We start from the raw sequence: 11,893 nt of genomic DNA on the forward strand, positions 1-11,893 counted from the left end.
AAAAAAAAAAAAGAAAGAAAGAACGCTCTCTTCAGGTTACTTCAGGCACTTTCTGTGCGTCCTTAGAGCTGGTTTTAAAACCCCTTTGGCAGTGACGTGACTCTGCAGGGTGGTCTGTGGGCCGAAACCAGCAGCAAAGCCTACACCATCGTCGCTCGCTGAATCACCTTCCAGGCGATGGCTGGGCCACACGACGCTCTCAGGAGATGTGGCTGCCACAGCCGAGCCAGGGACAGCAGCCTCCGGCTGTGACAGTGACCTGGGCTGATGGTGGGCTCCCTGAGCCATGCGTGACGCTTTCCTATTTTATTGCAGCGTGACACCTCTTTAGATGACTGCTTTTGAGGGAAGGTGGGAAAAAGGGGACGGAGCCTAATGAGGTTTTCCCCAGACAAGGCATTTAAAATATCAAAGAACATAGGGGAGATAGCTCAGAAGTGTACTTGCCTGAAACCGAAAGCAAACACGGGGGGAAATCAAATGAAGGTTTAAAAACATACAGCACTAAAATTAGCTACGGAACGGCTTCGTTAAGTAAAGCCAACTGTGTCACGTGGCCGGCTGCCTCCTTGCGCGTCAGGATCAAGGATAATTAGCTGTATGAGGTGTGTAGACAGGACCTTCAAGGGCTCACACCGTGGCCTTTCATAGAAGGCGGGCGTCACGGGGAAGGCCGTCCTGGTCAGGACCCCGAGTGCCATCGTGACGTGGGGAGTGCGACACAAAGCACAGGTCCTCAGTGGGGGCGGTGCCCTTGGTCACGTCATAAAGGCTGTCCTGGAGGAACGGGGTTTACCGAAACTCGCCCGTACCCAGGAGGCTGCCTCTCGTGCACTGAATGCGGAACTCGCTCTCGGCCCCATCTTGCGGCAGCCGTGTTAGGCTCCGGAGAACAGACCTGTTGGGTGCACACTCAAGTTGAGAGCATGTCCACAGTCGCACAATTACAACAGAGACAAGGAAAAGCCACCGGGAAGGGCAGGCGGGAGCCCGCAGCCCAGCCACGGGCTGGGGCTGAGCGGAGTCCATGGAGGAGCTTCTGGTATTTTCAATGTGAGAAGCATCATGACTATTCAAATGCCAGGGGAATGTGGCGCTGAGCCAGGCACCCTGCGTCAGGTCTAAGGCGGTGCCTCCACGATGCACAGCAAGGGGGCCCAGCCCTGCGCCAGGCGCCCGCCCCCCGGACATGCAGCGGCCCCCCGTGTCACACGTCCGAACCTCCCGGCCGGGAAAGCCCTGGGAGCCCAGCGCGGCTCCCCCATCGGCGACCTGGACCTGGTACTGAGAGCTAGCATCTCTTGTAAGAAAACGGGAAAATCTTCACAATTCAGGTTTGGCATCATTTCTTGGATAAGACAGTAAAAGTACAGGCGGAAAAAGGAAAAATGGATAAACTGGGCATCATGAAAATTTAATTGCGCACCAAAGCAGACAACTGCTAGTGCTCGAGCATGGAAAGAGAGGCTAACCTTTCAATCTCCCTACCTGCCAATCATAGTCTGACACGGGCTTAAATTCAGAATATAAAGGACTCCTACAACCCAACAACAAAAACAGCAGACGACTTGAATAGACACTTCTACAAAGACAATATCCAAATGGCCAACAAACACGCGAAAAAACATCACCTGTCTTTAGGAAAATGCAAATCAAAACCACAATGAGCTACCGCCTCACACCTGTGGGGGTGGCTGCTATCAAAAAACCCCCACACAGCCCAGGAAATGACCAGTGCTGGGGAGAGACTGACCCCTGTGCACCGCCGTGGGCGTGTGAAAACGGTGCAGCCGCGAGGCGCGGTGTGCAGGGCCTTCTGGAAGGTCCCGTGGAGCCAGCGGCTGGCCCAGCCGCTCCGCCTGTGGGTCTGTGCCGGGGAATCGGCAGCAGGCCTCTCACGAGGCATTTGTGCAGCAGCGTTTCTCACCGTGGCGGAGAGGGGAGGCAGCAGTGACTGGATTAGCACACGGTGGCGTGGCCAGGACACAGCATCTCTCGGCCTTAACAAGGAGGGACATTCTGCCACCTGCCACCGCGTGGGTGGACCTGGGGGAACTGCTCAGGGAGGAAGCCGGGCATGAAGGACAAGTACTGTGTGACTCCACTCGAGTGAGGGACTCGGGTGTCAGGGTCGCAGAGACAGGAAGCAGACGGGGGTTACACAGGTTCTCACAGAGGAGCTGCTGCCTGGCACACCGGGTGACGGGCAAACGGCAGCACAGATCAGGCTGCTGAGACGGGAAGGGAGCCGGATGGATGGCCGCGTGTACCGTGCATCCATCACCACGCGGCGGGGTCCCACAGGATGACACCCGGTCCTGGGGCCCCACCAACAAAAGAAACTGCCCCCAAACACACTCGGGCTTTGAATACCAACAGCGGCTGGGGAGCCGGGAGCCCTGGCCGAGTGGAGTGCAATGCCACCTCGGAGCGACCCGCAAACATAGTCTTTGGGAAACTCCCCCATTCATCCCTTTAAAAAAACTGTGATGAAACAGAAAAAAACAAAACCCTGGGTAAAGAGAAGCCGCTGACAAAAATCTAAAAAGCACAACCTTGAAAAAGATCTTGGCTGCAAAACGATTATCGTTCCATTTGAGCTAAGTGCTCCCATGACAGAGGGGTATGCTGGCTAAACACTAATTCTGACGGAAACTATTAATTATGAGTTAGAAATGCATTCGCAGTGAAGAAAAAGGAAGCCATGGAATTTCACAGGTCGGAACCGACTCTCCCGCCCACAGGGACTCGGCTCTCAAGCCGCATCGCTCTCTGCACAGGGGACTCAAACCGCTCCTGGCCGGCCCCCGCAGGCCCTAATCCCCGAGAGCCTGTGTGACCCAGAGCGCCTGTGGCCGCAGCTGCACCTGCTGCTGGGTCTGGTGGGAAGCTGGCGGCTGCAGGGCTGCCGGGTGGGCGCAGGAAGGCTCTGCCGAGGCTTCGGTCCTGCACAATTCACTCCTTTCAAGAAAAGGAAACGGGAAGAAAGGTTTGGTGTCCGGGCTTGGGGCCTTTGATCATCTGGTGAACACAGGGTCTGCAGCAGGCCTGCGGCTCCTCAGACCAGACAAAGGCGGCCAGGAGAGCCTGGGCCAGAACAAAACCCTGGGCGGGTGGGCGGCCACTCAGTGTGGTGGCCTGGGAAAGGCACCGCTGGCCGGGTGGGGCCGCCCTGCCCTTTGATCTCGCAGAGGCCTGGCCCCAGATGAGGGGCTTTGACATGGCAACCCCCACTCTCCAGCAGAGGGAAGCAGCTCAAGAACGGAAGGAGGGGTGACCAGTCTCAGGAAAGGCCGGGACTGCCCTCTTAGGCCCGCTCCCCACGGCTGGGCTAGGCTGGCACAGCTTAACGCTGGCCCACGCCTTGCGTGGAATCTGACTGCACGGTGCCCGGGGGCTGCTGCTGTGGGACAGACGTCAGCCTGCCCCAGGGCCGGTCCCCAGGCTGGGAGCTTCTACACGACGGCTTTTCTGTGAAGTGGACCTGAGCCACTTAAACTCCAGGTTTCACCCTGGGTGGACGCCGGGCCGACCCCACAAACACGGAGAAAGTGTCGCAGCCCTCCCTTCCCTCAGACCGGCCACGTTCCCATGTGTGCCCAGGGGCGTAGTGTCCCACTGCGTCTAGACGCAGGCATCACCTCCAACACAAAGGTGGTCTGTGTCCTCCGGAAGTGCTTGGTGTAATGGAGGGGCTGTCACGTGCTTGGTGGGCGGAGAAGGGAGGGCTGGGCGAGGGAAGCAGCACAAATGCCGTGAGCGCCGAGCTCCCAGGAACTGCAAGTTCAGCAGTGACAAGACGTATCTGAGGAGATGCAGTGGCATTAAAGCACAGGGAACAAATGACCTCTGGTCTGAAAAGGTCACGATTAAGTCAGGACCTAAAAGCGGGAGGTGCTACTCAAAGTGGAACCGGAGCATCTGCACTCGTCTGGGCTGCCTTGTCTGCTGGCTCATCGGCAGCACTGGGCTCACTTCTGATGGTGACAAGCCAGGTGGGCTGGTGGCTGCTTGTAGGGCGTTTGGTCGTTTATCCAGGCTGTCTAATCTTTACGTTCAAAACGATGGGCTCCTAACTCACATCTTTTGGTTCAAGACATGTTCTATTTTTCTTTTTAACAAGAAGAAAACAGAGTCAGGAGAATGCCTGTGTCGGAGTCGCTGGCATTTGTGTGAAAATGTATAAACGCAGGTATGTAATCGGCACCCGCTCCCACTGTCGGGCAAAGGATGGAGAATAGGATGTCCTGGAAGGTGGGAGCCTCTACAGAACACACGTGCATGTGCGTGCTTGCGTGTGTTGACATGGAGTTAGCGAGCGTGCACTGAGCGTCTACCATGTGCCGAGCCCGATGTCCACGCCACCGGACGCTGGTAACAAAGGCGGCACCTCAGGAGTCACCGTGCTTGCTGCAAACAGCTTTCATGTGACTCGGGAAAGGGATAGCCATTGGCTAATTTTCCGAGGCCTCTGAGAGCATGACACCAGGTTGCCATAGCAATGCCATCCCGCTCTGATCTGCAGCAAAGCAGCCACCCCAAGTCTCACCTTTGGCTATCTTGTTGAGAACCATGTCGATCAGGACGTAGGTGCCGCTCCGGCCCGCGCCATCGCTGTCAACAGAAGGAGAGAGATGAAAACGCCGCCGTCACGGTAACCCCACGCCAGCAAAGCCAACGGCAGCTCAGTTCCTTCTGTGTTTGAGTGGGGCTCGTGAGGGGGGAGCGAGGCTGCGAATGTGAGAGAAGCGGGGAAACGTGGGTGAGGAGGGGGTAGGGGAGGGGAGGAGGAAGAATGAAGAAACATGTGGCTGTCAGAGTCCATGGCCCTGGCATTCAGCGTCTGCCCCGAGCTGCGTGGGGCCCACATAACCTCGCGGCAGGGAACGCGGGGTGCTGGGCGTCCGCGCAGGCTGGTGGCGCCCCACCACACACGCCCGTCCCTGCTCTCACAGCACAGGGTACACGCTACTCGTTCCTTAGTCAGCGTCTCCTTTCTCTGCTCCTAACCCCCCTGCCATCACTGGAATATTTACCATCTGGATGGAGTTGTAAGAAGGTTTTGAATTGTGCCTCGACAATAGCAAATGAAAGAAAATGATTCCTTTTCTGGGGGAAAGCAGCCCCAGCCCATCCTTTCTCTATCAGCACGTGTGGCCATCTCGTCCCCCACAGATGTGTCCCCGAGAGGTGGCTGTTCTCCCCACGAGCAGCTTCAAACAGACGCTTTACATTTATATTCCTAGCAAAACCAATTGCGACTTTAGGGAAAAAAGAAATGTTTCTATGTCAAGACTTGAGGGATCCTGTGACTAACGGACAAATCCCATGCTGTCAGTCTCTGGCTGGCATGGTGGCCGGTAACCCCGAGGAGCCACTGCTGAGACTGCAGTGTCCGTCTTTCTGTAGTCAACGAACATTGCGTTTGGCTCTAACATGTTTTCTCAAACAAAGTGTTGAAGAAAGCTGCAGCTGGAAAGGTAAATATTCATACATTTCACTTCCAACACGTCACCTTCGCCGCGTGGAGACGCAGCAGAGCTGGTCCTGCATCTAATCCTCACCGTGGGCAGTGACCACAGGCGCCTCTGTGGCCGCTGGGCCGTCCCTCTGCTCTCCTGTCATCACTGCTCTTCCCATGACCTCCGAGACTGACTGTAAACCTCCCGTCTACCTGCAGCTCGTCTGGGTGCACTTGTGCGTAAAAGCTGTTCTTTTCTACATTTGAGGGAACCACACCTTCTTCTATTCTCTTCCTCTTCTCATAGGTGGACACAGACACAGACAGATAGACATACACACAGACAGACATACACACAGACACATGTAGACACAGACACACATTCACACATAGAGACATACACACCTAGAGACAGACAGACACATACACACCCCCACACAAGCACACACAGAGAAACACACACTCTCACACACAGACACCCACACACTTTGTGTGACACACATACTCTCTCATACACTCACAGTCTCACACACACACACACACACTCACATACACACTCACACACACACACACACACACACTCACACACACTCTCTCCCCCTCTTTCTCTCTCACATACACACTCTTCTTGACTGAATTGACGGGCTTGGTGTTTGATCTTTGGAGACGTGTCTCCCCTTTATCCCAGACAGAAAGGAACATTCTACAAGATAGTTGCAGAAAATGGAGTGTGGTTCTGTACCAGAAACAGCTGATGTGAAGCCAGAAGACGGTGCCCTGACAGTGAATTTTCTGTGAGTGGCTCTGCTGTGGCTGGTGAGGGTGTGACCTAACTGAGGGGATGAGCCCTGAATTTTCACCCGAAGGCCCAGACTCACGTCATAAACCAGAGGTGGCCCGTCTTCCTGTAACTACAGCTTTTGTCCCTGTTCAAAATGGCCCCAAGCGCGTCTCACCTTCTGCACGTGGTTCCAAACCTCAACTGCACATATTGGTGGCTGAGACAGAGCAATAGATAAAAAAAATGTTGTCTCAAAGTTTTTGTGTAGTGGCACCACAAGGACTTAAGAGAAAATAGGGTGGCAGACACAAGCGTAGCACCCTGCACATGGCTTCTGGGAAGGACACACAGCACGTGCAGGCGGGACCAGCACACTGACCTAAACACATGACTTCACAGCTCAGCGGCATAGAAAATTCATCTTAGCACTTTGGTTTCCATGGGAAACACCAGGTAGGTGTCATTATTAAGCCACTAGGAAGTTCAACTTCTGGATTTAATTGTGGTTTGTTTTTTGAGGTACCAACACTTCTTAATCCATGTTAAAAGTTGTACTTGCCTGCAATGAACAATTATTGGACAAGAACGGCCCCTGTAGCACTTGTTTACTTTTCTGAAATAAAAAGAGATACAGAAATTATGGTTATGTATGACGCCTTCTTTACCCTGTTACCCAAAATCACCAACAAGCCAAAGCATGTAAACCATGTCTCGGACATCAATTTGCAACAGCCTGTTTTGACAAAGAAAATCAAAATTACACACACACTTTCAGAGGTTTATTTTTCTTTTCAATGTAAGTTATTAAACAGAGCTTTCAAAACAATTCTTACACTTTCACGAAGTCCTTCTCCCTTTGCAGCTATGAGCTTGAGGTCCTGGGTCGTGGGGCCCTCAGCCTACCCCCCGCCCCCTTCTCAGTCTCTTGTTCCTACAATTAATTTCACCTGTTTTGTAGTTGTGCTACAAGTGCTGGATTCTTCACTGAAATGTTTGAGTTTCGCAGTTTATGCTAAAAATGTCTTATGGTCTAGCTCTTGTACTGGAATGTAATGTTATATTGTCTCAAAGCAGCAGCACCTTAAAGATGCTCTGAACTTTGGTTTTGTACGGGTGTCTAAATTATAGACAAACAGTTGCAGGCAAGACAAGCTTCCCACGCTTATAAATGTGTGTCTAAAAACAACTTCGTTGTGCAGATTTCAGATCAGAATTTATGAAAATTAACAAGAAGCATTGAATAAGTTTATAACCAAGCCCTAAATCCAATCACAGGCTGATTCGAAACTCACTGTATAATAAAGTCCGTGAAACATGCACACGTGTTCACAAAGTACATCGAAATTCTCTGTGAAATGTTTCTGAATAAAGAAAATCAAAAACAGAATCTTGGTGGATTGGAAGGAAAAAAATGTGAGGCGGGTGTGCCCTAAAATGAGCTGTAATAACTTCTACAACAGAAGGCATGAGGTGAAAGTTAAAAACGAATGACAGTACAGAGGAATCTTTTTCCTCGTACCAGAAACGGGGAAATGTCACATTTCTTTGCATAGGTTTGCCTGCTCAGCATGGAAACAGTTGCACGTGAAAATGCAGTCAGTGGCTGCTCTGCCCCCAGCCCTGCGAGCCGCAAGGCCCGGGGTGGGGTGAGGGGCCGGGGGTGGGGGATGACTCAGTTCGTGGCGTCAGCTTGAGCCTCAGCGTAGCTGCGTTGTCCTGCGTCCTCTGTGGGGTGAACAGGACGAGGCACTTCTGAGGGGAGGCCTACACCCCCTGACCAGCATGAGGGGTGCAGCAGCCCAGGCAAGACGCAGCCCTCAGACGGGCCGGGCTCCCAGCCTGCTCAGGGCAGCGAGGGACCTGGCTGCCGGCCTCTGAAAACATGCGGCATTCAAAGACCCCGCCCCGCAAAGGTGTCACAGGGATGTGAGATACAGTATGGGGGATGTAATCAATAATGCTGTAGGGACCATGTAGGGGGTCAGATGGGTACTGGACTCCTCAGGGGATCACTTCACAAATTATATAAATGCCTGACCACTGCACTGTAAACCTGAAACTAGTATAAAATAAAAAAATAAAAATTACATATATATAAATTTTAAAAAAATCATTAAATAAATGAGAAGACCCAGAAACATGGGTCAAACAAGCTGCCCGGTGTCCCCATGGCCATGTCATCATTTCGGCTGCAGCCTTTTCTTGCTTTTTGTGTATACTGTAATGTTAAGTTTGGGGGAAAAAGTGGAGAAAGTCACAGTGAACTCATTAAAATCAGTGACACAGGTGAGCCGGAATGTCTCCAAAGTTCTTGGCCCTTTGAGAGTAAAGCAGATACGAAAACACCCATTCCGTTCTGCCCAAACCTCCCGTTCTGGACTTGGGCTGTCAAGATAGCGTGAGCTTTGTCTCTGACAAAACAGACGCCAGACCTCAAGGATGAACCTTGAGTGAGAGTGTGAAACCCAGCAGCTCAAATGAGGCGTGTGCACGTGTGTACGTGCGTTGTGTGCATGTGTGTGCGTGCACGTGTTGTGTATGTGTATTGCGTGCACACACTGTGCTCATGTGCAGAATTGAGCAAGCTGACCTGCCCCACCAGAGCTAGCTGGCACTGTTTTCACAGGCTTTTAGTTTCAAATTGAGTTTCTTGGCCTGGAGCTTTTAAACACGAACCAGCTCGGCGCGGCCCCTCCAACATTCTGCCATGGACCACACCTGGCCATCCAGCCTGTGTTTGTAAGACTCAGCTCAGCTTCTGCACGTTCTGTCACCGGCCAGTCGCCAGCACAAAAAAAGAACATTAAAAATAAACATGAGCACAGGCCTTCTTTCAGCTGCGCCAGCTTCAGGAGACATGGCTGCAGGAGCCAGTGAGTGGCCGGGAGAGGCCCTGCCAGCGGCTCAGCCGTTCAGCAAACGCGGGAAGAACAGGCCCCTGGCTACTGCGGGCAGCTGCTTCCCCAGCCCTGCAGCTCCTGTGCGCGTGTGGCCACAGATTTCAGTACTTTTTCTGCAACATGTTCTGACTGGCTGCCTAGCAGCTGCTCGGAGGGCTCCGCAGTGATGTTGATATCCACACCAGCCCCCCAGCGCTAACCCTATTTGCAAACAGCCATGAGACGCGCAGTGTCAGCGCAGGGGCTGCTATGGTTTACATGTATTTACAGAGAATCATGTGCTCGTGTTATTACAGCGTGGGACACCGAAGCGGGGAGGCGGAAGCACCACAGTCCACAAAAGCGTTCATCTGGTCGACCCAAGCGAGAGAGGCGCATTATTCACGGACGGGCGACACACAGCCGCCTTATTTTACGCTATCAGAACAGATCATCAGGAAGCAAAAGGGCGCAAGCATTGAGAAAAACGGATATTATGTATACGTCCACAGGAGGAATCCACGGAAAAAGAACGATTAGTAATACAAACCAACCCACGGGTCACTGAGTGAGAAGCGACCGTCAGGCAGCCACCAGCGAGCAAAGGTCAGAGGTCGTTAGAGGCTCAGAAAAGGGGCTTCCCACACTGTCCCTGCAGTACAGTCACAGTTTCCAACGATCACTTTTGTGACTATGCAACTGGGCTCATATTACTAGCTGCAACGTCACAAAAATGACACTGGCCACCGCTAATTAGCTGGCAAAGTAAGGGTTTGTCCATGTTTACAGCGAGCACGAGCATGGATGCATTGCCACAGCAAGAGTGAGTGATCAGACAGACAGAGAGAGTTCTTCTAACGCAAAGCCCTCACATGGACACTCGTTCTCGCCTAGCTCAGCCGTTTCTCTGCAGACATTCCTAGTTATGCCCTGGCTGCCTGACTGACGAGCACCCTGGGCCGGAGCGAGGGTGAGGCTGTGCTGCGGCCCACGGAAGGGAGAGGAGGATCCGGCTGCGTCAGAGCGACTGGTGTCCCCAGAACCACTGTCCCCTCCCCGGTCGCTGAAACTGGGCTGCCATCGTACTGTTTTACATAGAAAACCACAAAGGAGCAACCCGTGCCTAAGCGCGATGCTCTCTGAGAACGTGACCATTCACGCCGACGGCCCAGTCAGTACTGAGAGGCAGCCTGGCCTGGACTGCCGGGTGGGGCCGGAAAACCTTTCGATTCTAATGGGACTTTAAAGCTGTGTCTGGGGCTTCGTGTTGCTTTTCACTGAACAGAAACCTTCTCGAGTTCTATGTGCTAAGACTCTAGACCAAGGGGATTGGCAGAATCCGATATTCCTTCAGGAAGAACCGTAAGCATGGGTCGGTTATGGAGCGTTAATTCCATGCATGGATGCGATGGACAAACAGGCCCACAGGCACATACGGACAAACACGCCGGATGAGCGGAAAGACGGGATCACGGTAACCGCCGTCTTTGCAGCCACATCCATCTTGCCAGGAATGGCCATTTTTTGAAGACTCTATCGCAGGAAATGTGCCCCAGGTAAGATTTTTAGATAGCATGTCTTCAGACATAAATGTCTATTAAGAAAATACAGGTGATGTCCAGGAAATGAGGATGGATCGGGAAGGACGTGTGTGCGGCCACTGTTTGAGGGTGTGTTTGGGATTCAGTGCGTCCTCTGCCTCTGGGAGAGGAGGTGGGTGGGGATGGGGTCACTGGGTGTGTCTGTGGATGTGACACTTAATGCATGCGTCTCGTAGAGCTCTTTCACATGCCATTGGGTCCAAAGAACTACACAAATTAAAAAACTTTGTCTTTCAAAGTGGACTGAAAGGCAAAAGAAATGGTTTCATAATAACCGACAAATCTGTAATGCACAAATCAAGGCGTCCAGAGATAAGGCTGAAGCCCGTCTTTATGACAGCACCTGCCTGTCAACCTCCCTCGGTGACACGACTGTGGCCTCCGGGGTGCAAACCTGTTCAGACACGAATCCCTTTACGATTGTAATGTGATTAAACAGCCTCTGTCCTCATTCCTGTTTCGAATAGTTACCTGTTTTCCTTACTAGGTAGATGTCCAGTCAGTTACGTGGAAGGGAGTCTCACAGACTTAGAACCTGGCTGTTGGCCGGCTCAGCACCTGTCTATTCACCCCCCACCATCTGATAGCCAGGGGCTGTCACAGGGGGAGGTGTCATCAAACCTGTGTCTCAAGTGTTGCTTTTATTTTATTGCTCTGTCAATATCTTCCTGCAAGATGGTGTCTAGCATTCATTTCAGCAGTTCAATAAATACACTTTCAAACAAGATGACCCACCCGGTGACTAGCTGACTAGGGCATGAACAAAAGACTGGATGTTTTAAAACTGTTGGCTTCAAAATGGCACTAAAAATATAGACAGTCATGTGCTATCTACACCTAGGCTTTCGGCCAAGGTTGCCCGTGTTGGAATCGGGGCCTAGCCTGTTAAATCTCATCATCATCTCTAACCAGGTGAGTGGCCACACCAGAAATCCGGGTTTCATTCCTCAACATCTTTGGGACCCTTCATGCCTTGGAGAATCTTATCAAAAAGCATGATCGTATTTCCGCAATCTAAGACCCCTATTCTTCTCTCACATTTGAGCCTCTAAAGCGAGAACGCATCTTGCAGTTAATACGTAAATGATGTGTAGCTACTCCTCCCCTCCCCTCCCCTCCCCCATATATAACACCACTGTATTTAGAACATCTAACAGACAGCCCCCACCCC

General features: G+C 52.3%; 1 protein-coding gene across 3 annotated transcripts in view; it reads right to left on the reverse strand.

The window, feature by feature from the left end:
- PTPRN2 (protein tyrosine phosphatase receptor type N2) overlaps positions 1-11,893 on the reverse strand; it is a 363,220-nt gene that overhangs the window by 7,029 nt on the left and 344,298 nt on the right. For all 3 annotated transcript variants that reach the window (XM_019659095.1, XM_019659096.1, XM_019659094.1), the window contains 2 exons: positions 6,802-6,855; positions 4,550-4,614 (listed from right to left, as the gene is read on the reverse strand). In XM_019659095.1, coding sequence (XP_019514640.1) covers positions 4,550-4,614; positions 6,802-6,855 — 119 coding nt within the window. The remainder of the gene's footprint in view (positions 1-4,549; positions 4,615-6,801; positions 6,856-11,893) is intronic.

The sequence above is a fragment of the Hipposideros armiger genome, unplaced genomic scaffold (genome assembly GCF_001890085.2).
Source record: "Hipposideros armiger isolate ML-2016 unplaced genomic scaffold, ASM189008v1 scaffold_295, whole genome shotgun sequence".
Classification (NCBI taxonomy): Eukaryota; Metazoa; Chordata; class Mammalia; order Chiroptera; family Hipposideridae; genus Hipposideros; species Hipposideros armiger.